This window comes from Diabrotica virgifera, chromosome 5 (genome assembly GCF_917563875.1).
Source record: "Diabrotica virgifera virgifera chromosome 5, PGI_DIABVI_V3a".
NCBI classification, from domain to species: Eukaryota; Metazoa; Arthropoda; class Insecta; order Coleoptera; family Chrysomelidae; genus Diabrotica; species Diabrotica virgifera.
Genome location: NC_065447.1, coordinates 35,614,284 through 35,641,291, shown reverse-complemented (window position 1 = coordinate 35,641,291; position 27,008 = coordinate 35,614,284). Strand labels below are relative to the sequence as shown.

The 27,008-nt window shown below is 32.6% G+C and overlaps 2 protein-coding genes across 5 annotated transcripts in view; one reads left to right on the top strand and one right to left on the bottom strand.

The window, feature by feature from the left end:
• LOC126885677 (uncharacterized) overlaps positions 1 to 27,008 on the top strand; it is a 220,355-nt gene that overhangs the window by 43,233 nt on the left and 150,114 nt on the right. The gene's annotated exons all lie outside the window — the stretch shown is intronic.
• Positions 15,606 to 27,008, bottom strand: part of LOC126885678 (uncharacterized) — a 36,048-nt gene continuing 24,645 nt past the window's right edge. Inside the window, exon 2 of one of the 4 annotated variants that reach the window (XM_050652377.1) lies at positions 15,606 to 15,955. In XM_050652377.1, coding sequence (XP_050508334.1) covers positions 15,699 to 15,955 — 257 coding nt within the window. In that variant the 3' untranslated portion in view covers positions 15,606 to 15,698. Of the gene's footprint in view, positions 15,956 to 20,207; positions 20,561 to 27,008 lie in introns of those variants that run through there. The other 3 variants (XM_050652375.1, XM_050652378.1, XM_050652376.1) reach the window with 3 other exon arrangements.

Sequence of the window (27,008 nt, the reverse complement as noted above, 5' to 3'; positions counted from 1 at the left end):
TTTCTTTGCGGATTCTTGTTAAAAAATTATCCCCCTCAACAAATCAGAAGGATGCCGGGCCAAATTTTTAGGCAGAAATTTGTGTAACACTATTTTTAAAAAATTCAAAACATCATGTTTTATGCACCCGAAAATATGTTTTTAGCATTTTTGGGTCATCTTACACAAGAAAGATCTTTTTTCTTAAAAGTTGATAGATTTCGAGTTTTAAGCGATTTAAAATCTGAAAAATCCGCATTTTCGAAGCTTGAAAACTCATGTGAAAATTATTGTTTGTGAGGTTGTCAAGTGCCTAAATTGAAGTTTAAACATTAGCTTTCAAGATTTTGATGAGTAATCGGGGTATATTTCAATTTATACCGTTGTTTTTACTTGTTAATTATTATGCGCGAAAACTATCAACTTTTGAGAAAAATGACAAGATACCCTTTTTTGTTTAGAATCGCCCAATATACCTAAAAATACATTTTTCTACGGCCGTGCTAAAAGAGCCACTTTCACGCACGCATTTCGTTTCCGAAAGTTGCACTTTCCCGCACGGCGTGCGTTAAAGTAAATTTTCCCGCACGGCGTGCGTGAAAGTAAATTTTCCCTTGTAATATGGCGGTATAATATATTATAATACTAATACTAATATTTAGATATTATTTACTAATTTATTTCAAATATATCTTATTGTGTTCATGTTTTAATGAAACTAGCGCGATAATTCGATGAAATAAAATTATTTTGACATCATATTTAAAAGTCAGATCAGTAGACAATTACAATGGTTTTGAATCGTCGTCATGGAAACCAATATCGTCGTCGTGATAAACCATTATATTGAAAGTTTGGTTTTGACTACTTTGTCAAAAAATTAATTTTCCGCAAATCGCCAGGAAATTTTGACATTCCTGTCAAAATTTCTTGAAGAAAAAGTCAGGACTTCCTTACTGTAAGGAAATGTCATTTCCTTACTGTAAGGAAATGATATTTCCGTACAGTTGTTAGTGTTCTACATAAATGATAGAAAACACATTGCTATTAAAACCTTGTAAATTACCTTAATCATTAAATTTTCTTTATCTGGAGCTTCCTGGATAAATTTTTCAATTTCTTCCTTCGTTAAAATCTTAGATTTCTTTGCCCTATAACCTTGAGCTTGCCGTTTCAATAAAGAACGAAGTTTTGAGTATGTAGATATATCTACATTGTGTTTAAGTGCAAGGGTTGACTTCAGCATTGAATAATTGGCCCATAATGTTGAAGATTTCATCTTTAAACAAAGGTCTAGGAAGTATGCCATTACAACATTTTCTGAGAAAGAACTCGTATTTTTACTCATGCGATAATCCATAAAACGTCTGTATGCATTTTCGTACTTTTCTCTTGATTTCTTTGGCAATAATTCTAATGAAGCAGTATTCACTGCCTCAACCAGCTCTGGAGGAGTCCCAGGAATGGAAATTTCATCATCACTTATCATTTTACTTTCGAGAACACCAGCAATTAAATTTATAAGCGTCAAGTTTGACAATTCAACCTCAATACGTTTCCATAGTAACCCAAGTAATTTTATTAGGAATTTCAAAGCACCATTTATTTGGGAATAAAATTATCGCGTTTTTTTTAAATCAATCAATATCTGTCGAATTTTAAACGATTTGCGGAAAAATAGTATGTTTACCTCGTAGGAAAAGCCACATTTCTGGACTCTGTGTTGCTAAGTCTCGGCTTGCGCCTCGACTTAGCAATCTTCACAGTCGTCCAGGAATGTTAAGCTTTTCCTACCCGGTAAACAATGTACTATTGTGTATTTTCACTTCTAACTAAAAATTGATATAACTCTATTTTTCGTGGCTTTTTTCTAAACGTACGACCATAGGAAAAATATTGTTCCTAACTCATGCGGAATGTGTCTTCCCCGCACTCGATTGCTTGCCCGAACTCCGCTATCGCGTCGTTCGGGCCAACGGCAGTCTCGTGCGTGAAAGTATCACTTTCTGCACCAGTTAGGAAAATAACTATTTTCGTGGAATAAGATAATTTTGAATTTACTTAAAAAAATTGTTTTTTATGTAAAAACATGTACAACCTGTCTGAACTCTGGAATGAGTTTAGTGCAACTGATTTTCATTAGGGAGTTGAGATTCATCTGTTAGCTTAGATCTGTAAAGATTTTTAATAAATTAAATTTTTGAAAAGGCGGCTTCGCACATATAAGTTGAGCCAAACAGTACACAATTTCATGGTCAAACATTTTCAAAATTGTAAAACACTATATTTATTCTGAATTATTTAATCGCGGTCCGCACAAAACTAGCCTACGGTCCGGATGTGAACCGCAGTCCGCTAATTGGTGACCCCTTCCATAGGATACAGAAACCTACAACAAATAAAAATCGAAGCCTGTGTATTTGCAGATGATATTGTTATTGTAACAAGGACCGAAAAAGCTTTGAAAGAAAATATAGAAATCTGGGAGGCAGAATTAAAAAATTACAATATAATAATAAATATGGAAAAAACAAAAGTGATGGCAATATCCAACAAAGAAGTTAAGGTAAATATTGAAATCCAAGTTAACAAAATAGAACAAGTAGATACATTTAAATATCTTGGAATAATTTTAAATAAGAAGAGGACACAAGAAGATGAAATTGGAAATAGAATAAAAGCAGCCACAAGAACATATTATATATCATTCCCTGTATAAAAACTAAAAAAAAGGAAATAACAAGGAAAACCAAAATGGTAATATTTAAAAAAAAATCCCTACCTATAACTACATATGGAGCAGAGAATTGGGTATTGAACGACAAACAAGAAAAGAGATTGCAAGCCGCGGAAATGAGGTATTTAAGAAAAGTCGTGGGAGCTAGGAGAACTGATAAAAGACGTAGCGAAGATATTAGAAGAGAATTAAGAGTAAAAAAATTAAAGGAAAAAATTCATGAAAAGAAATGAAAATGGACTGAACACTTATTTAGAATAAACGACAACAGACAAATTAAAATGACATGGGAAGCGAGGCCGATAGGGAAAAACAGGAGAGGCCAACCAAGGAAAACCTGGAATACAAGTGTGATGGAAATAATGAAGAATAGAGGAAAATCGTGACACGAAACCAAAGAATTAACTAGGGACCGAAAAAAGTGGCCTAAGTTCGCAGAGAATAACGTGTAAAGAAGACACCTCGACACCTTTCTGTTTAAGAGGAAGATCAATTATGTTATCTTATGTTATGTATTTGAAAGGCATACCATGGTGCCTTTTAATTTGGTAAACTTCTGTAAATAATTGCCGGATTTCTCTCGAGTTCAATTTTATAATCTATTCTGGAGATATAACCAAGAACCGTTCTTATGCTGGAATCCCATGGAACGTGGCGTGACACGCCAAGTGAAATAGAAAATATGTAGGTAATACAAAGATAAAGACTAAAGACATGAATCCACGCAAAGTGGAATAGCGTTATTTCCCTCAAAATTTGTGATTTATGAGCCTTGGGCTAGGACCGATCCCTCTATTTATGGCCGGCGTGGATCGGTGCGAAGTCTTCCATCATTTGTCGGGAAATGAACATGGTTTAAAGGAAGTCAGAAGCTGATATATATCTGTACAACTCGGCTAGGGCTGGTACGGTCAGTACCGTGGTAATTTTACTATGGTGTGGTCTAACGACGTTTTGTTGGAATTTTTATCATTGTATGAATTAACCTGTAAATATAAATATCATCCAAGTTTATGCTCCCACTACAGATGCAGATGAACAGAAAATTGAATAATTCTACCATCAAATAGAAGAAGTGCTAAAAACAACAAAGAAACACGAAACAACAATAATTATGGGAGACTTTAACGCGAAAATTGGACAAAAGATCACACAAAACATCACTGGAAAGTTTGGATTGGGAGAGAGAAATCAAAGAGGTGAGCGTCTAATAGAATTCTGCCAAGAAAATGACTTCGTCATTACAAATACCTGGTTTCAACTTCCAGAAAGGCGTCTCTGCACGTGGAAATCCCCTCAAGATGGACATCAAGGTATAATAGTACGGAATCAAATAGACTACATCTTAATAAACCACCGATTTCGGAACAATATTAAAGATGTAAAAACTTACCCCGGCGCCGATATAAACTCGAATCATAATTTACTCTGCTCCAAAATACAAATCAAATTAAAGAAACTAACAAAGCCAACTAAGCCTGGTATGATATATCTCGACCACCTTAAAAACCCTCAAACGCGCAAACACATATTACAGCAGATAAATAGTAAAATGCACAGAATATCAAATATACCAAACGAAAAGAGAACTATTAACGAATGTTGGTACGATATTCAAAACTCGATTTTAGAGGACGTAAGGGATTCTTTAAAATCACCTACAGGCTACAATATTGGAAAAAAAATGACTGAATGAACCACGAAATTCTAGACCAGATGGAAATTCGACGAAAATACAAAAATAGATATATTATCAAATACCGTGAAATCAACAAACTCATAAAAAGAAAAATTAAACAGGTCAAAGAATCCTGGCTCGAGAATTCATGTAAAGGAATAGAAGACCTCCAAAAAAAGCATGACAGTTTCAACCTCCTCAAGAAACTTAAATATACCTCCGGAATTAGAAAACAGAAAAATGCTCACGTACTTAAAACCGCAGGATATCCAAATTGGAGACAGTCCTACTGAAAAACTACCGATAAAACGTAGAGTAGACAGTCGTACTAAAAAACTACCGATAAAATTTCAAGTACCTTGGCAGCTGATTAAATGTAAATTGTGACTCTGATGAAGAGACAATAACTAGTATCGAAATATCACGGAAGGCTTTTATGACCTGGAAACCAGTTTTATGTAACAGAAACCTGTCGATGAATATTCGAAAGAAAGTCCTGAAATGGTATGTATGGTATATCCTATTGTATGGTTGTGAGACATGGACGTTAAAAATTACAATGCTAAACAAAATAGAAGCATTCGAATTGTGGTGCTATCGACGAATCATAAAAATATCGTGGGTTTCGCACACTTCCAATGAAGATGTTCTTGAAATGATGAATTCAGAACGTCTACTCATAAGCATCATAAAGCGGAGAAAAACAGAATACTTCGGCCATATAATTCGAGGACCTAAATACCATCTGCTTCGCCTTATAATACAAGGAAAAGTGGAGGGAAAGAGATGGATTGGCCGAAAGAAACTTTCATGGCTGCGTAATATTAGACAACGGTGTGGCTGCACAGTAGATGAATTATTTCGCGCAGCAGCCGACAGAGAGAGGTTTCAGGAAACTGTAAACATGATGACGGCCAACGTCTGAATACAGACACGGCACCTAAAGAAGAATTAACCAACTTACTAAGATTTCTATCGCCAACACTGGTGGCGTAAATACAAAAAGTAAATATTTATTAACTTCAGAGTAACGTGGGCGCCAACTGTGCTCTCTTGTCTTTTCACTATTATCTATTTCTGTTTCTCTTTACCGATGTGAATTAGCGAAGAGTGCCACGCCACATTCCATGGGATACCGTCTTTAGGTAGTTAACCGGTAGTTTCAAAATTTAAATTAGGACATTTCTATTAGTTTTCATTATGTGAAAACTTTTCTTGAATATACTGTTTTTTATAAAATTGATTATTCAGTAAACAAACATTCCTTGTATCTAAAATAACTATTATTATTTAACAAAAAAATTACGCTACATTGTTTCAAAACCAATTTCTCTCCTTACAAAATATTCCAAGAAAATATATGATTATCTACAATTTTGTACAGGTCGACTCTCTCATGTTTTCCAAGTTGTTTCACATTTTTAGAGTAATCAGTTAGTACATCGACATCACATGAACTAGATTATCTAATAATGAAGGCAATTTTAAAAATTACCTATACATTAATAGGCCTGGATCCCGCGTACCAAAAAAGAGTTGATTAATAGCAAACTGAAAATTTGTTTATAGCTTAACGATGTCTAGTCGGACAAACTTTTCACTGTGGAACGTGATTTTAATAGGGGACTTGCATATTTTTTTTACTACAAAATAATGTTCAGTTTTGTTTTAAAATAAGATTTCCAAAATTTCACGCTTCAAAAACTCATAATATTTTAGAAGTATCTACAAATTTAAAATCTTCTGTGATATAAAATAGTTCAAACGACCCGTGACGTCACATAGTTGAACTTTATGGTTATATTTATATTTATGGCTATATTTAGGTATATTCTTTTTCTTATTTTTTAGTTCATTGGCCTCCACTTGGGTATTTGGCCAGCTCATCGTCGCGAAATAAGGGAAAATATTTATATTCCAATGACATTTATCGTATGTCATTGTAATAATATATACCAGTTTGTTGAGATTGGAGTTTGATACAGTTTTTGAAGAAAAGGAAAGAAGGTTTACTATGGAAAATAAATCCATTTTGTAAAAGTACAAGTTTTCTATGAATTTAAAATAGTTCAAACAATCAAACATATTTTCTACTGACGTTTATAATGTCTAATTTAAAATTATATACAATTTTGTTTACTTTGTTGGTGCAGAATGTAAACATTAACGGTATACGTCACGACTAGATTTGGGCTAGTTGGATTAATTTGAATTTAGAATCGTTTTTAGAGGCCAAATGGAACACAAAAACAACTTTTTTTATCTTTGATACATGTTTTAAATTATGTTCTGTGGTGATTTATATCTAACATTTTTTTCGACTTTAAAATTTTATGCAAGTTCCCTATTGTGGAACGTGTCATCCTGTCAAGTTTATGATTGTAAAAACTAGCTGGTTGCTTTTAGGTTTATTCAATAGCAATCTTTATAGATATCATATTATGAAAAAATGTTTGTTCGACAAAAATATGTTATGCTTTTTAATAAATTCAACACATACAACATGTCAAATGACAGGAATTATATTGGTGGTAAATAGTAGTCTGATTTTTGCATGAATGAAAGGGTAACAAATCAATTGGAAGTTCTGTCCAACAAAACACATGGAACGTTTTCGTAGTCTGGCGTTCCAAACCTGTAACCTGTTTCACAATTAATACTTCCGCTGTTCCAGTGTTCCCGTGTATCAAAGTTTATCCGACTAGACAACGTTAAGCTATTAACAAATTTTCAGCTTGCTAAAAATAAACTTTTTTTGGTTCACGGGATCCAGGCCTATAGACTAAAGTAATCCAGATTATAAATTAGATTTAATTTCTCAATTAAGGTGGTGGTTAAGAAATATAATTGATACTTTGGTAGTTAGAAAGTACTTGATAAAAGCGATAAATCCTATAATTTTCGCCAAAAATTAGTGCCTGATTTCAAATATTATTATCTTAAATTACGAAAAAGTAAACGGCTTTTTAAAATTGTTTATACACAGATAATTTTTGAAAGCAACTAATAAGCTTTGGTTTTTTTCTTCATTTTTCTAAATTTTTGAAAAAAAAAAGAATTTTGAAGAAATAATAAAAATCTGGAAAAAATAATTGGGTATATTGAAATATTTAATCAATGATACTACACTCAAGGGAAATAAGAAAAAAAGTAAGTAAGAAACTTATGAGTCATATAAAAACCTTCAAAATGGTATTGTATGAAAACTTTTTCAAAAAAAATTCTATGTCTATACGTAAAATATTCTAAATATCTAAAAATATTTATGCATATTTCATATAAAGTACCTATGCGTACTAAAATTTTAATATCAGTAGATGCGCGAAATCAATTTTTTAAATAAAGTTTGTATCAACTCGACGTTAAAACTTTCAAATAATCCATGAAGAGAAGTATCCATAGTTCACAAATGTGGTCTAGAGGTAACAAAGTACTAACCTCTAAGAAGGTATCAAAAAATTTTCTTTTATTAAAATGTTGAATCTTAAAAAAGGACGCGTTTCTCCCCAACACGAGCCATCATCAGCAAATTATACAGAAATAAAACAACAAATAGCAGACCCAACAGGAAGGAGGAAGCATTGATTGGTTCAAAATCAAATTGTCCTACACAAACATTCTTAAATTAAGTTTTAAATGATTAACATCGTGTTTTTTGTAAAATTATCGGTGTATCAAAGATTATTTATTGTTCTCAAGATGGTTCCTCCCCATGAAGATGATGTTCTTCCACACTGATAATTTTACATAAAACAATATGTTAATCGTTTAAAACTTAATTTAAGAATGTTTGTGTAGTACAATTCGTTTTTGAACCAATCGATTCTTCCTCCTTCCTGTTGGGTCAGTTATTTGCTGTTTTGTTCCTGCATTTGCTGCTGATTGCTCGTGTTCGGCGGAAACATTGAAAACAAAACGAAAACGAAATTAAAAACGAAACAAAATTGAACATTTTAATTAAAAAAAGTTTTTTGTGTCTGACTTTATCGAAAGCCTTCTCAAAATCTATGAAACCTACATAGAGGTCTTGGTTTACATCCAAACATCTCTGTGTTAACACACTTAGACTAAACAAAGCTTCCCGTGTTCCCAGTCTACTTCTGAATCCAAACTGTATGGCATTTGTTTTCGTGGGACGTCCTCTACGACGTCATGATTCTTGGCAAATCGATGTTTTCCGTTTATCCACTCTACGAGGGGGATTTTAGGGAATAGGAGTGGCAAACTTTTTTGTATCTTTTTTGGGGTCCTAAAATTTACATTCTCAACCAAATTCAGCTTGTTCGTTGTTCGTATGCTTTTTAGAGGTTGAGGTGGCAGTTTCGTCTCTGAGGACTGAACTCTTCGTTTTCTATAAATGTTTATTTTATAATTTTATTTTGAATTCTTACATTAAAGTCAACTCCTAGACTTTATATTATAGATTTGACCTTTTTATAATTACTAACGCGTTCATAAAATTCAGTAATTTAAAATAATAGTAGTTAACCATTAAAAATTCTGATTACTTTTTAAGTTTAATTGTTTTCACAGTAAACACAATAAACGTATTTCCCAATGGATAAAATATAAATTTAATGTATATTTCATTTAAATATAAATAAAACGCCGAAATACTAATTGATTTTAAATAAGAAATTGATGTATTTCTAACAGCAAATAAGTAGAAACAGTGATTAAATTGTCACTCGTAATAGCTATTTGTATAACAAGGGAGCAAAGTGCTACTTTTCCTCCCGAGAATGAAGTTTACTACAAGGGAGGAAAAGGCACTTTACTCCCATGTTATACATATAATTAGTATAATTATTTAATACGCGATCCAAGCCGACCCCTGGAGCACCTGGCGCCCACCTGGGTCTGATTTGTCTCTTTTTTTTTGTGAAAAATTTTAAAATAATATTTTAAAACGTAGTTTAAAGTTCGATAATATGACCTTGTCTTCGATAATATTATATTGCAGAAAGTGAAAGTATTTGCTAATAAATAGTAACAAATGCATGCAATAGTATCAATTAGCGTCGACAAAACAATGAGAGTATTTACTCGACGTGGAAAATAAATCAATTGATTTTAAAAAGAAATAACAACTGTATGTTCCATTCTACTTATTTCAGAAGTAAATAATTTATATTTTATTCCTACCTAGTAAAAGAAGGATCGTCTTGATCCTTTTTTTGTACCGGATGGAATACAATAAATCCGTTAAGGAATCCGTATTAGCTCAATGTACTCGTTTGTCTAGTAGCGTGGCGGTTACTGTATATTATAAAGGGATGAAACAGGCATAATAAAAAACATCATGCAGCAAGTATGTAGATATTAATGTGACCAATAATATAAGGATGCTGTATAATATACAGAGGGTGTAACAAAAATACAGGTCATAAATACAGGTCAAAAATATTTCGATTGAACCTAACTTACCTTTGTACAAATGTGCACAGAAAAAAGTTACAGCCCTTTGAAGTTACAAAATTAAAATCGATTTTTTCCAATATGTCGAAAACTATTAGAGATTTTTTATTGAAAATCGACACGTGGCATTCTTATGGCAGGAACATCTTAAAGAAAAATTATAGTAAATTTTGTACACCCTATAAAAAATTTCTGGGGGTTTTATTCCTTTAAACCCCCCCAAACTTTTGTGTACGTTCCAATTAAATTATTATTGTAGTACCACTAGTTAAACACAATGTTTTTAAAACTTTTTTGCCTCTTAGTACTTTTTCTAAAAGTCAGTTTTTATCGAGAAATTTTGAATATTTGTCAAATCCACCACATATTTGTATATGGTTAAGTACGATTATGGAGACTAAGTATTATGAAAATATTTATGGAGACTAATTATGAAAAAATTTATTTACGATTTACATTTTTAGGTATGTTTTGTACCATACTAAAAAAGAAGCCACATCTCGATAAAAGGTGACTTATTGAAAAAATACAAAGAGGCAAAAAAGTTTTAGAAACACTGTGTTTAACTAATGGTACCGCAGAAATAGTTTAATTGGAACGTACACAAACATTTGGGTGTTTAAAGGAACAGAACACCCATATAATTTTTATGTAAACATATTAAAACAAGTAATTGGACTTCATAAGTCCTAGGTTTTCACCCAAAGTAATCGAAAGTATAACTGGAAGTCGGTATTTGAACGCTTCGTGTAACTTTGCGTCGATCGTAATACGATTTTACTAATTTTGAGTCATTTTGACTAAACTTTGTGTCATCATTGTTTAAACAGAAATGACTTCAAAACAGGAACTAAAGATTAAAACTCAACTTTTCAATACGCTTCGATTGATGTGTTACATGTACTATTTCTGCGACTATAACGGCACTTCTGGTTAGAATTTTTTAAGCGGAAATGATATAAAAACCAAAACCAAAATTTTTTCTCATCTTGCTAAAGCACTTCGAATGATATATTGCTTATACTATTTCGGTTACTTAAGAACAGTTCATACGGTTGCAACCCTAAAACCGTATGTCCGATGTCAAATTTCGTATCTTTAATACCATCCTTGGGTTATAAGCTTTCATTCGACACCTCATTTGTCATTCTATCTGTATTAATAATGGAGGAGTTGTATTCGCGGACGGAAAGACAGATGAACAGACAGTCATGAAACCGGAAGTATATATTTGTTCTCTTCTTGCGAAGTAGCGTCGAATATTATATCACGTGTACTATTCCGGTGACTTTAAAACAGTTCTTCTGGTCGCATTTCTAAAACCGGAAGTCCTAGGTCAAATTTCGCACATTTAGGACCATCCTTTGATTATAAGCTTTCATTCAACTCCTCAACTGTCATTCTACCTGGTATAATGACGGAGGAGTTATATTCGCAGTCGGACGGACAGATGGACAGACAGCCTAGGTCAAATTTCTCACATTTAGTACCATCCCTGCACTATAAGCTTTCATTTGACACCTCATTTGTCATTCTACCTGGTATAATGACAGAGTAGTCATATTCGCGGTCAGACGGACCGACGGAAAGACAGCCTGGGTCAAATATCTCACCTTTAGTACCATCCTTGCATTATAAGCTTTCATTTGACACCTCATTTGTCATTCTACCTGGTATAATGACGGAGGAGTTATATTCGCGGTCGGACGGACCGACGTACAGACAGCCTAGGTCAAATATCTCACCTTGAGTACCATCCTTGGAATATAAGCTTTGATTTGACACCTTATTTGTCATTCTACCTGGTATAATGACGGAGAAGTTATATTCGCGGTCGGACAGACCCACGGACAGACATCCTAGATGAAATTTATCACCTTTAGTACCATCCTTGGATTGTAAGCTTTCATTTTACACCTCATTTGTCATTCTACCTGGTATAATGACGGATGAGTTATATTCGCGGTCGGACGGACCGATGGACAGACAGCCTAGGTCAAATATCTAACCTTTATTACCATCCCTGGATTATAAGCTTTTATTTGACACCTCACGTCATTCTACCTGGTATAATGACGGATGAGTTATATTCGCGGTAGGACGGACCGACGTTCAGACAGCCTAGGTCAAATATCTCACCTTTAGTACCATCCTTGAATTATAAGCTTTCATTTGACACCTCATTTGTCATTTTAGCTGGTATATTGACGGAGGAGTTTTGATTACAGACAGACGGACAGACGGACGTGGATAATTCAAAGTTTTCACATTTTTTCAAAATTGGGTGAAAACAAAAGAAGCCGCAACTCGATAAAAACGGACTTATCGAAAAAATACTAAGAGGCAAAAAAGTTTTAAAAACACTGAGTTGAACTAATGGTACTGCAATAATAATTTAAGTGGAACGTACATAAAAGTTTGGGGGATTAAAGGGAACAAAACCCCCATAAATTTTTTATGGGGTGCACAAATTTCACTATAATTTTTCTTTAAGATGTTCCTGCCATAAGAATGCCACTTGTCCATTTTCAATAAAAAATCTCTCATAGTTTTCGATATATTCCAAAAAAACGATTTTCACTTTGTAACTTCAAAGGGCTGTAACTTTTTTTATGTGCATTTGTACTAAGGTAAGTTAGGTTCATCCAAACTATTTCTGGTGCCAGAATATGTGATTTGATATATGACGTGTATTTTTGTTACACCCTGTAGTTTATTAATATTTTGCGAAAAGTTGTAATACCTTTTCTCTCTTTATCGGCATCGTTCCAAAGAACACAACTGTTTTCCGAGATAAAGTACTTTGATTTTTTTCTCCCGTCCAGTTGTAAGGGCACATACTCCTACTCACACTCTGTTGAGTTTTAGCCGACTCGACAACATACCTGCACTCTTCTCTGCCTTGAGCAACCTCTAACTAATTATCCACGCCCATAGCTTTTAGGTCTCCAGCTATATTATCTCGCCATCGGAGTCGAGGGCGTCCGCGTGGTCTTCTTCCAGCTGGGACTGCTTCCCATATCAGCCTTGCTGTTCTTTGATCAGAATGTCTTCGTAGGTGTCCTGCCCATTGGAGCCTTCTGGATTTTATTTCTTTTATGATGTTGGCGTCTAAGGCCGATGCCACATTATGCGTTTTGACCGGATGCGTTTCCGCCGCATCCGGTGAAAACGCATAGTGTAACAGATCGGTCCGGTTGCGTTGGAAACGGATGCGTTTTGAGTCATCGGTATGCGCTTACAAACTGCACCAGACTAAACGCATAGTGTGACAGGTCGGTCTGGTTGCGTTGGAAACGGATGCGTTTTCACCGCATCCGGTCAAAACGCATAATGTAGCATCGGCCTAAAGTTCTTCGAGCTCTTTGTTAGTTTTTATCCTATTTTGTACTGCTTGTATACAGTGGCGTGCTGAAACTTTTCAAGCGGCCCGGTGATTTTATAGAAAAGCGGCGTCCCATCCTCATTTTACCTTCTATTATCAGGATGTTTTATTCGGTACAAAAATATAAATTATTTTTAAATCAAACATAAAACTTTGAATTCAATGATTTTTTTCTTAATTTGCTATATTTTTTCATTTAAATAAATCTTACAAATAATAATTGACATGTATGACAATATTGTATGCAGTAAGGCAGAAACCATAATTTCCTAAATCAATATAATATGAATTTGATGTAATATAATTAAGGTACAAGTAAAATAAAATTGAGAATTTTTCAATTATGTATTAAGTTGCATTTTAGTAAATCAATTATACAAGAGAGTACAAATACAAGTACAGTGCAAATACTTTAATTTAACAATAGATATTTAAAATGTTAATACAACGCAATAATCTAAATATTATTTTGCAATTACTTTAAAAAAAAAATGACCTAACTCTCGATCAATAATTTGCGCATTAAAATAGATTTTTGAGCAAATTCGTCGATTATTTCATCATTTTTAAGCTCCTACAAAGCTTCTTTTTCTATAGCCATTAGCATAAAAGTGATCTTGTGTTAAAGTACTTCTTAACCGATTTTTTATGTATTTCAATGTTGAAAAGCTTTTTTCGCAAGATACTTGTGTCACTGAAAGAGTTAATAAATGCTTTATATTATACTATTTAAATTTGGATAAGCACGCACTGATATAAGTTGTACAGTGGAACCCCGATAAGTCGGTCTCCGATAACTCGGAAGTCCGGTTAACCCGGACCGATTTTCATCAGACAAAACAAACATTTTTTCAGCTTGACTGAGTTTTTTATCAAGAAATTAACAATACTGTATACAACTGTACGTAATTTAGATGTACTATGCATATGTATATCAGGTTTTTGCAATTATAATGGAGTTTATCTGTAAATATACTGTATTTTATTAATTTTTACCATATTCTCCGGCTAACCCGGATTTTCGATAACCCGGGTCGGCCGCGGTCCCGATTAATCAAACTTATCGAGGTTTCACTGTACTTATGCAAAACAGCGTAACAGCAAGCTATACAATCTTTACATTTTTAGTACCACACGGAGGTGAGGTTTTCACGATATCAACATTGTCATTTGTTACTTCATGTTCATTATCACTTGGATTAATAATATCATCCTTCATATTTTCTGTAGGCTGAACATATTCATTATTAACTCCATCTTGTATAATCTCAGTATTTTACAAAATCCTATTTTAATACAATCCATTTATCAGCAAAATCCATGAGTTCTTCTCTAATTGCAGTCGCAGATATGGTAGGATAAAATTTTCTTAATTGTTCAGTAAATGATTTAAATTGAAATACCATCAAAGGTATACCATTTTTTTATTGTATCAAAATTTCTAGGATGTAGAGTGCTTATATCATCATAAAACGATTTGATTTGTCTTGATCAAATCGTTTTTAGATACTTTCAATAATTCGGTCAAAAATTCGCAAGATGTTTTTCCATTTTTCAATTCTGCAGAGTACATACATGTTTGAAGGAAATTGGAAAACCATAAATATACTTGTATGTATAAAAATTCCTCATTTACTTATACTGTATTTCACAATCAAAAAAATTTGATTTTTTAAAATGTTTTATTAATATTATTAGCAAAATTAACATCCGATTAGAAATTAAAAAAATATTTTTTTGTTACGTCTTAACATTTTTGTGAAAACCTATTTGACCGGCCTCAAGAGGCCGCGGGCTCTCGGTGATTGCACCGATTCATTTATATGGCCAGCACGCCACTGCTTGTATAGGATTATCAGAATCCAAAATAACAGCAAGACATATTCATTTTAATTTTTAAATGTCTTACAAAACAAACATCACGTTTGTTGTTAAATAATTAGGTACACCGATTACTCAACACAAGTGCATTAGTTTCAATAACGCTTTGTCAGCTATTCAATATTATTCTTAATTCACGGCCAGGCCAAGTCAGCATTAAAAACATCAACACTTTTCTAGTTTTTTTATAGATACAAAAAAAGTATCGCGGATCATTCTTTTGTCAATTATCATTTGTGATTCAGATTATTGTTAGACAGTTAGACCTCAAACGCTCCAACTCGTTACTGTGGTATTTAGAGTTGGTAAATAAATAAGTATTCAGCAAATAGTGTCTACTTCATCAACCACTATCATAGGGGGTATCTACCCCAACTAACATAGGACGTTCCTGAGGGTGGAGTACCACAATATGCTGCTTCATCAAGCACATGCCTAAAGATCTTCCTTAGGATTTTTCTTTCCCAAACACGCGGTCTCTCTTCGTTTGAAGAAGTTGTAAGGGTCATTTGTATTAAATACATATACGATTTTTTTTTGTATAATAAATATATTACACCTCATAAACAATGAAAATCATCAGTACAATAAGTGAATATAGAATTAGGTAAACAATAGCATCATTCTTGAAGTTTATAAATTAGCACATCAAGTACATCAATTAAATTTATATTTTCCAGAATGTCACTAAACTTTTTGCAAACTGGCTTTGCCACTGCTTCACATTCAGCTTTAGTAAAGAAAAGGTTCTTAGTTTTGTTGCATCCTCCGAATGCTGATGGTTTACAAGATTTACTTTTCATATCCCATCTCCAAGCAAGAAGGAACGCCTTGCAGGATATAGGTTCAGGGCTGCCATCAACAGGTCTAAAGCAATCTATAAAAAAATTATTCAATTTGAGCCTATATTTTAACAGATAGGTACACTTAAAACAAGAATATTATTGTACATCAAAATATAGGACTAAGGATAAAATGTAGTCTACATAACTAATTTTTTTGTCTTTTATTTGGGCTTATTTGATGAAATACCTTGTAGATAAAATCGAAGGTATAGTCGGTTCTCCAAACTCAGGACACAACTCACTAGTGATTATATTAAGTAATTTTGCTAATTTTGACAAAAAACAAAAAAAAAATTACCTACTAAAATCACTATCCGACTACATATAGCTATAAAATAGTTATTTCAAACTTTCTCATAGAGGACAGACTACTTTTAATTTCTTAAAATATTTCTTTTGTTACTGAAATACTTTCTTTTCTGAAATTCTTTTTATAATTGTTGAATAAATTCTACAGGAATAAAAAACCGCTAAAGCCGTAAGAAAGAGCTGATATGAATATTACGTGGAGTAAAAATGTATTTTCATTTTGATGGAAAATAAAATTTTATTTTATTTTGAAAGATTTTTCCACAATTTTCTCTGAATTTGAAGTAAAACGACATAAAAAAATCTTTTAAAATAAAACTAGAATTTTAGTTTCCATCAAAATGAAAATACATTTTTGCGCCACATAATATTCATATCAGCTCTTTTGATGCTGGTATATAGTGTTCGCCACTCATTTTTATGGCGTTTAACGGTTTTTTATTCTTGTATCATGAGTTTTTCATTTTTTTTTAAATAAATTAAATGTATGAACTTAAATGCAATGTTTCTCGATTACACGTTAAGCGTTATGAATGGTCGCCTTGGTCGCATTATCGCCCAAATGATCTAGTGGTTACGATTCTAAACCTGTGATAGGGCAATGCGAGTTCATATCCCAGCCATCCCACACTTTTTTTAATATAGTTCTTTGTGTCCATCGAAAGAACACTAGATTTTTTTTCTATTCGAAATAGATTGAAAAAAATTAGGATGGCTGACAAATGAACTCGGATTGACCGATCAAATTTAGCGTCGATAACCACTACAATACAACTCCACCATTTCGGCGATAATGGTTAAATGGATTATAGTTTTGGAGCTCGATAACTTCTAAACAGCTTAACCGATTTTGATCGTTAAACATGTGTTTGAACGGTATTTACAAGTAGTTTTTGATACATCTAAGGCCAGATATGAGAACTGAAGGTATTATAAGATTTAGTGAGTTTGAAAACCCGTTTTTTCCCATAGGAAATAGATTTTATCATAATAATTATGAGGCTTATAACTTAAAAATTCGAATTTTCACAGATATGAGGTATACACCGTTAGACGCGTCTAGAGATCTCCTACAAACCCTTAGTTATTCGCGCAATTCGTAGGTTGAAATTTTGAGTAATTGTCGAAAAACCAAAATGTTTATAGTTCGATTTTTCAGTTTTTCTGTTAAACCTCCGAGGTGTTGAATTGAGTTTAGGTCTTAGCGTAGTAAAAAAATATACAAAAAAATACATAAAAACAAAAGAAAAGAAAAAAACAAAAAAAAACTAAATAAAAAAAATAAAAAATAAAATAAAAAAATATAATAAAAAAAATTGTTAAAAAATAGAATAAAATAAAATAATAAAAAAAAACAGAGTAAAAAACTTAGTAGTAGTAATAGTTTTAAATTTAGATACTAAGCATATATTTTGTAAAATAGAGAATTCAAAACACATTGACTGGCCAGTTGGTTGCTTAACGACGTTCTACACCTTCGTTGCGGGGTATGCCTCTCAGAGGAAAGGGGGGGGGGGAAACTTATATGCAAGCGAAAGTTGGTAACAATGCATTTATATCAGAATACTCAAATCATATGTTTCAGTATTGAATACTTTATAAAAATAAATTATAATAAATTACGGAAATAACGAAATAAATTACGGAATTAATTATAATAAATAAATTAAAAATAAATGGTACGGTAAACAATCCTCATTTTTTAATATGTTATTCCTTACCAAATAACCTTTAATAATTAAAAATCGTAAATTTGTGTCAAAAGTTATTAACTTTTTAAGAATTCCCATAAGAGCCCATGTTAAAACTTAACTTTGACCCTTAATAGTAATTAAACGGCACGGTAAAATAATTTTTAAAAAATCAAGTCTTAGTTTTTTGAAGTAAACAATAACATACTGAAATTTCATGCAAATCCTTAATTCTTTGCCGAAGGTGTAGAACGTCGTTAAACCAGTGCCAATAAAACACAAACACACACAGTTTTTCTGTTATAGCCTTGTGTATGTCCGATCCTGACCGCTTAGGCACCATTTGAAAGCTTAACTCAAGCGCTATTAGACTTGTGTATTTGCGGTTATTCTGTCTCTCGTTGAACCTAAGATACATCAGATATACCAGTTCTGAATCGGCTCCGACCCCCTCTTGAAACATAGAAAAAAAAATCAGATCGGTGTAACTTTTCGACACACATAAATACATACAAACAAACATTTCTTCTTTTTAAATAGAAACTGAATAAAATTTTTGGGCTCGGTATTTTAGGCACGCCTAACTTTTTAATGGGATAACCGATTTTCAAAATTAGACATGCGTTGGAAAGATAATGATCAATAATATCAAAGTATAATATAAAATAAAAATGTATACCATTTTTATTCAGTTGCAATGCGAAGGCAAAACAATCTTATTTTTCACTTAGAATACGGAGCGCAGTACAGCACTCTGAATCGTCAATTTTCGACTCTTATTGGAGTCATCATCGGAGAGGCGTAGTCCTGCTGCTCCGTACTCGAAGTGATCAACCATGAGAGTTTATCCCCACACTACAACTGACGTGAATGGATTAGGTGACTAGCGTCATCTGGCAATTGAAAGGTAAAGTTTTCAATCCTAATAATAACATTAATAATATTGAAAAACATTAAAAATATTACTAAAAGATTTTTAAATTGAAAACTTATTGGTCCACTTCCCTGGTGACACCTCCAAGGCTTCTACAATATGCAAGCCAAATGGATGCTCCAGTGAAGACTAAAGGGAAGGAATTCTACACTATGCAATTCACAACCCCCGTCTGCAGTATGGTAAAGTTCCAACGGAAATTGGACCTAGTTAATCTATAGGAGTAATACTAATATAAAATAAAAATGGCATGTATACCATTTTTATTTTATATTAGTATTACTCCTATAGAGTAACTAGGTCCATTTTCCGTTGCAGACCAAGCTGCAGACGGGGGTTGTGAATTGCATAGTGTAGAATTCCTTCCCTTTAGTCTTCATTGCAGCATCCATTTGGCTTGCATATTGTAGAAGCCTTGGAGGTGTCACCAGGGAAGTGGACCAATAAGTTTTCAATTTAAAAATCTTTTAGTAATATTTTTAATGTTTTTCAATATTATTAATGTTATTATTAGGATTGAAAACTTTACCTTTTAATATCAGGGTAGTTTTTGGGAGTTTTGGGGACGAGAACGATAAACAGACCCCAAATGGGGAGGGCTGTAAAACCCACACCCTGGGACCAAAATGGATGGTTGACATATCGATTGGCTGGTCTTTTCCTAAATTTTATGATGTGGTTTGGCGTATTTTTCAATTCAGTCAGGTTGACGGAATCTAAAACTTCGCGTATATAATATTTATAGTGTCGCATGTATTGGGGTGTGTGACACTGGCGAGAACTACCGTTCTCTGGGATATTATATTTAACAAATTTTGAAAATTACTAAATTCATTAAACAAAATTTGAAAAAGTTTCACTTTTTTTTAATTTTCAAGAACTTGAATGTGTGTATAATATAGTGTCGTATGTATTTGGGTGTGTGTCACTACCGTTCTCTGGGATATTATATTTAACAAAATTTTGAAAATTACTAAATCAATTAAACAAAATTTGAAAAAGTTTAATTTTTTTTAATTTTCAAGAACTTGAATGTGTGATGTTTAAATAAAAAAATATCAACAGTTCAGTAGGACATAGTAGGCCTAATAAGCAGACATAAAATTTAATTTACCCACATATTATAGTAATAAGGCGAAATAAGAAGTAGTCACTTTTGTCCGCACTCTCCAAGTGTCATGCGCCGTTTTTTGCGTTCCCCTTCTTAAATGACAGTGTTTAATTTTCGTGATTGGTAAAGCGTTTTCATGGGAACATTCCAGGTACATAAACAAATTTTGAATTTTCCTATTTTGAGTCGGGAGATTTTTAACCCGTCCAGTTATTAGGGTCAATTGTTTTATATAGGTACATATACATTTTTTTTGATAATCAATATATTACAGATCATAAACAATGAAAATCATCAGTACAATAAGTGAATATAGAATTAGGTAAACAATAGTATCATTCTTGAAGTTTATAAATTAGCACATCAAGTACATCAAGTAAATTTATTTTTCCCAGAATATCAGTAAACTTTTTGCAAACTGGCTTCGCCACTTCTTCACATTCAGCTTTAGTAAAGAAAAGGTTTTTCGTCTCGTTGCATCCTCCAAATATAACATATTTGCAAGCTTTACTTTTCATGTCCCATCTCCACGTAGGAATATTTGCATAACAGCCTACGGGTGTGATACTAGCATCTACAGGTCTAAAGCAATCTATAAAAAATTATTTTATTTGAACCTATGTTTTAATAACCCCTGTTGAGTGGGGTGTTCCAAAAAAACCAAAGTTTAAAAATGTTGATCTCCCAGGCTGTTTTCTGGTGATGGGTAGCCTATAAATAAACTCTCAATTTCAAATTTCAGCAAATTTCTTGTAACAAACTTTGCTTGCTTTTTTCATCTTTTGTGGGGGGCAATGAAATATCTGAAATGAAAAAAGCAAGCAAAGTATGTTACAAGTAGTTGAACATCACAGAAAGTGTTTTACCGATAAGTAAGGCAACTTTTATTAACCTTTAAAGGGATGGGTACGTATTTTCGGCTGCAATGCTATTTAAATGGGGATTCATTTTGTTCGAATCCTGAGAAAACTAATAAGTATTTTTGAAAAATTTAAAAGCAGAAAGAAAGATTACGTTCTTACCGAGGGCCGAAAGTCCGTGAAAACTTCTACAATGTTTATTTTAATAAATTACAGTGGTGAAAAACTAAGAGAAAATGTAGTGTGATTTTTAATTTCAAATATCTCATTCAAAAGAAACTTTTTATTTATTCTATGGAACTTTCGGCCCTCGATAATAATTATAATAGTCTTTCGTTCTGGGTTTAAATTTTTTTAAAATATTTATTAGTTTTTTCAGGATTCGAAAAAAATGGACACCATGTCCGTGGTGATATTTTCCAAATCGAACATTCGCTATCTTTGTCATACAACGCACTGAGTCAAATAGAATATGATAACATGACAGTGACTGTTTTAAATATTTGATATGGCATCGGAAATATTTTGAGTTGTTTATTAAATAATATTGATAGTGTAATTGATAATTGATTTAAGACGTGAACTTAATAAAAAGTTATTTATTTTTTATTATTTATGGAAGATCCAAGCAGTGAATACATCAAGATATATTCTGTGATCCAAGTATTTTTTGTTAAAGATCTTCAAAATTGTAGGCGTTTCATAGTAACAATATATTATAAAAAAATCACTTTAACACTTTTCCTCTTTTCTCGATTGAGTATTAGTTTTTGTTGTACATATAAATTATTACAATCACTGAATACATAGTGAAAAAATTATCACATTTATTAACTGAATTATTAATTTGCAACTATACAAATAACAGTTATCCAAGAGCATTCAAAAGCCATCTCTTTAAAGTTAATGATAACATTGTCAAGTAGAATGACAGTCTAGTAATGTTTACATAATATCCATACCAGTGTGAATTTTACTACACGTAATTTGCCGTGCAAAGGCAGAAAAAGTAGGGATAACCGTAAAATATTTGCGAATTATGTACTTATAGTTACTATTCTCCATTTAAAATAAATAGTAAGAGTTGTAAGAGCTTTCAAAAGTCAAAATAAAATATAAAACTGAGTTTACTTGTTTATTTTTTCACAAAAAGTTATAGATCAAAAATAATTAAAAATCCTTTGAAAAACCCAAACATTTTTTTTTGGGGAATTGGGACAAGGGTTAACGTTTTGGACTGAAGTTTGTAATTGAGGGTTTATAGGCTACCCATCATCAGAAAACCGCCAAAGAGATCAAAAAAAGAGAAGAGAAAATTTTTAAAAATATTTGAAAAATCCAAAAAAAAGTTTTTTTTTGGAGCTTGAGACAAGGGTTAGGGTTAACATTTTGTGCTGAAATTTAAAATTGAGGGTTTATAGGTTACCCATCACCAGAAAACAGCCGGGGAGATCAACATTTTTAAACTTTGGTTTTTTCGGAAGACTCAACTGTTGCGCTGGCGCCCCTCACTTGCAGAAATTAAAAAACAAATAGCGCTGATTTACGAGCTATTTATGAGCTTTCATATCCAGCAAATTAAAAATTTTGAGCTCGTTATTAAGTACACAGTTTTTGAGTTATTTATGAAAACCCGCTTTATGCATTTTTTTCACGAAAATTAAAATCTTTTTTCTATAATAACTCAAAAAGTATTGAGGTATCCTCAAACTACTCAAAAATTTTCGTGAAAATCTATGGAAGTTCACCGAATTCGAAGGTAATAGAATAGTTGTTTTTTACCTTCAGTGACTGCACTGTACAAAAGAAAGTGTAATTACGCGATCGAAATGCGCGTATTTTGCGAGCTCACAAATTATTAAACGATATGTAGTCGCAAAATAATTAATTTTATTCATTTTAAGTACAATTCTCTCTTAAGCTTGAGGATGGGGAGGTTTTCTTGCGAAGGGGTTGTAGCTCAATAATCGAAATGCGCTTGTTCTAAGAGTTTATTCTTAGAATTTATACGGTATACGAATTATTTCCGCAAGACGATATATTTCAATTTTTCTCAGGATTTTTCTCTTAAATTGAATCAATTATTAAAGGGTTGTTTGGGGGTGAAGGGGATATCGAAAAATCGAAACTATATCACTTCGAGAGCTCATAAATAGCTTGTAATTCTGCCGCAAAGATCGATTCAATATCCCTATTTTTAAGTATGGACTAGTGATGAGCAAAACAAGAACAAGACCAAGACCAGGCTAGTCTTGGTCTTGGTCTTGTTCTTGCAAGATTGGTCTTGGTCTTGGTCTTGCAGCTAAAAGGCAGTCTTGGTCTTGGTCTTGGTCTTGCACTAGCCGGTCTTGTTCTCTTGGTCTTGGTCTTGCTGCAAGAGTCTTGCTGGTCTTGCTTTTTTGGTAGTAATAATTTGAACCAAACAATTTCGAATAAAATGTACATTGAAATAAATAAAGATGTGAAGAATGAAACTATATTTTTTGCTTTAAAATTTTAACAGAATGTAGAATGTAGTTTTAACATTTTTAACATTATACATTCACATAATGACCTAATTATTTCTCTCTATATAAAGAGATTAGAGTATATTTTTATAATGGTAATGTTTATCAGTAGGAAAAACCTGCATTTACAACCCTTGTTGCAATTGCCGGCCCTCGGTTGTGTCACGTTGTGTTTTGCATGCTGTCGATACCTGCCGCCTGCCTTCAGACCACGTCTTGAGTCTGGATTATTGTTTATTGCTCCTGTATTTTAATAAAATGTTAAAGAAAAAGAGCTTCTTAAAGGTGCCACAAATGGTCGGGGACCTTCAATTCACGGATTTTACGAAAAGGGATAAACGGTTTATAGTTGTTAACAGATAATGATCTGCTCCTTTCACTCGAACACTAGTATTTATCCTACGAGGGTCAAATTTAAGAACATAAATTAAATTTTTTTAAGAGAACACAAAAATCAAATATTTTTTACTCTATTTAATCATTATTTAATATAATTAACTTTTTTTATAAACTAACTAAAACATACTTTTTAGTAAATACGTACATATTTACCATACCTATTTATAGACCTAATACTATAACATAATAACTAAACCTAATGGGGAGTTATAAACGCTTAATTCTGTAATTTGTTATCTTGCAGTTCTTTAATTTTATTTAAACTACATTGCTCTCGTAACACGAGTTATTCGCACTTTTTATTTTCACATATTTTTGGATTGAATACCCATTATGACATTTAAACAGTTGAAAATATTCGGATGTGGGTAGTAAAAAGTAGAATTTAAAACACACTGAAATGATGCGCATGCATTTCAAGTGCGGCACATACTATTTGTACCACTGGCCCTTTCTGGGGAAAACCTAGATTCTTCCAAATAGTTTTCAACTATAAAATCAGTAAAATTCTTTACACGTTTGTCATCCGGGATTTTCACAAATAATTCAACTTCCAACTTTCGTTGATTGTAAAAAATTAATCCAAAAAATAATTTTAAAAATTTCCCAGTAGCGGAATTTTTGTCATTATATTCAGAAACTGAACCTAAGCTTTGGATTTTGCCAGTAGCGCACCTAGAATTTTCCTCTGGGGGGTTTGGTTTCCTCTGTGGGGGGGGGGGTTTGGCTTGGGTACAGAATTTTTTCTTGTATAGTTTGTTAAAGACAAGCTACATTTTCCTACTATCCTTTATATGACCTGGGAGGGGTTTTAACCCCCAAAACCCCCCCTGGGTGCGCCACTGGATTTTGCGATACCAAGCTTGACACATTACAATCGACAACCAGTTATTTTTTATTCAGGCCACAATGCTTTCACAGCATTGTGAATCCCTTTTCAAAATCTATTATGATATTTTTTGTATTCATTTTAAATTTAACGACCTACATTTTTCCTCGATTATGCGAAAAGAATTGAAATAAGTGTCAGTATTTTTATTAAACAAAAAAGCGAAAACTACTGGTACATAAAAATCGTTTTTAATTGCATTTTTTTTAAATGGATTACCCTATCTATAATTACATTTTTTTGTCTTACAAGTAATTTCAACTGTCCTTGAACTGTCGCCGTTTGAAAACTTGCCTTCTGGACACTTTGAAGGTTGAGAAAATGCAAACCGTTTGACTTAATCAAAACGACTTAAAAATATAACCAAAATATGATGTATTTTAAAAATTCGATATTGTTTAAGGTTTCTTACAATGTCAGTATATATTATTGAACTAAAAAAATAAAGTTAAATAATAAAAACCAATTTTTCTCAAAAAAGTGCAAGAGTCTTGCAGGTTGGTCTTGGTCTTGCGTGGTCTTGCAAGGTTCGGTCTTGGTCTTGGTCTTGGTCTTGCAACCAAAAGGCGGTCTTGGTCTTGGTCTTGCTGCAAGACCAAGACCAAGACCAGTCCAAGACCAAGACCGCAATACCAAGACCAGTCTCGCTCATCACTAGTATGGACTCAGCCCCCCTCCCTCTAAAATATTAAATTCCTGCACGGTGTAAAGAGCTCAAAATTTTTAATTTGCTGAGTATGAAAGCTCAAAAATAGTTCGTAAATCAGCGCTATTGAAGGGGACAGGCAGCTTAACAGGCGTGTTTTACAAATCACATTTAACCTTTCAAAGTAAACTGAACAATATTTTTTGTGAATTATGTTTTATTTAAGAGGGGGGGGCATGGTTTGAAATCAATATTTAAGAACATTTTTGTAATTTTTCTTGAACTATGGTACAATTGTTTATTTTTAAGTTAAACAAGCTTAAAGTAGGTACAATTCAAAAAATATTCAAAAATATTTTCAAGCAAAAATATTGAAAAATATGCCAACGGTGGCAAATTTCCACAGACATATTAAAAAAAAATGAATTTTGCGGTGAACATCAGAACTCCTCACTGTTAATACTTTTCGAGTTATTTGAGAGTAAAAATGTTTAATTTTGAAAAAAAAAACACGTTTTCAATCGGTTTTTTTGCAAATAAGTCACAAAGTAAATATTTTATCCAACAAAATGTAGCTTGTAAAAAAATTAAAAATAAGCAAAGAAACAGTAAAAGCAAAATTGTAGCTGATGAAAAATACGTTCTTATTTGTCAAATTAAAAATCGAAAATATCCAAACTAAGCGAGTTAGGCTCAAAATAATGTGGGCCACGCCTTTTTTTAATTTCTTTTAATTTTGGAAAAAATGTCCTTTTGTCAAAATAACTCAGAAAGTATTAGTGACACGAAAAATCTCGGGTAAACAAATATTATAGCTTTTGTAAATATTTTGGTTTTGTTTTTTTTTTGTAAGACAAACATTGGTTAAGATATGGCTGTTCAAAATTTATATACCTACACTCGTAATTAGTGACTCGTTCAAGCCCTTTCAACTACAACCCTTTCAAAAATAAGCATTTTTAACCGGTGAAACTTACAGATCATATAAAAATATACATAAGTAAAGTAAATTGTAAAGGGATAACGATTACTTTCATTTGGGGTGCTAATATGGGGAGATTTTCACGATTTTTTTTAACAAAAAAAAGGGCCCACTCTATTTTTAGTATAACTCACTTAGTTTTGATGTTAGGAACTTTTATAAAAAATAAAAATAAAGTTAAACACTTTAAAAACGTTTTATTGCGTTTTCTCGGTAAGTACTTCATTTTTGGTTATTTTACGTTGAAATATTCGTTTTGGAATTTGACACACGCAATGGACAGAATCAACGAGTACAGTCAACAATACGGACAAAACATTAATAGGTACCCAAAAAAAAAAACGAAAAAAATGATTATCAGCAAGGAGAATATAAACGGGGCTCATCTATACATTAATGGAACACAGACAGTGCGCGTAAAACAATATTGCTACCTGGGAACTATCATAAATGAGCAGTGGAGCAATGTACAGGAAATAAAGTGCCGCATGAACGGAAAGGCAAGAACGGTCTTTAACAAAATGAGCGCCATCTTCAAAAGTCACAACATATCCCTAGATATAAAAATGAGACCTTTGAGATGTTATGTTTTCTCTGTATTATTGTACCGAGAGGAGGCATGGACGCTTACAGACACCACTATTAAAAAACTTGAAGCATTTGAGATGTGGCTTTATAGGAGAATGCTTAGAATATCACGGACAGCCATTATCACGAATAAGGAAGTTCTGGGAAGAATGAATAAAGAACCGGAGAT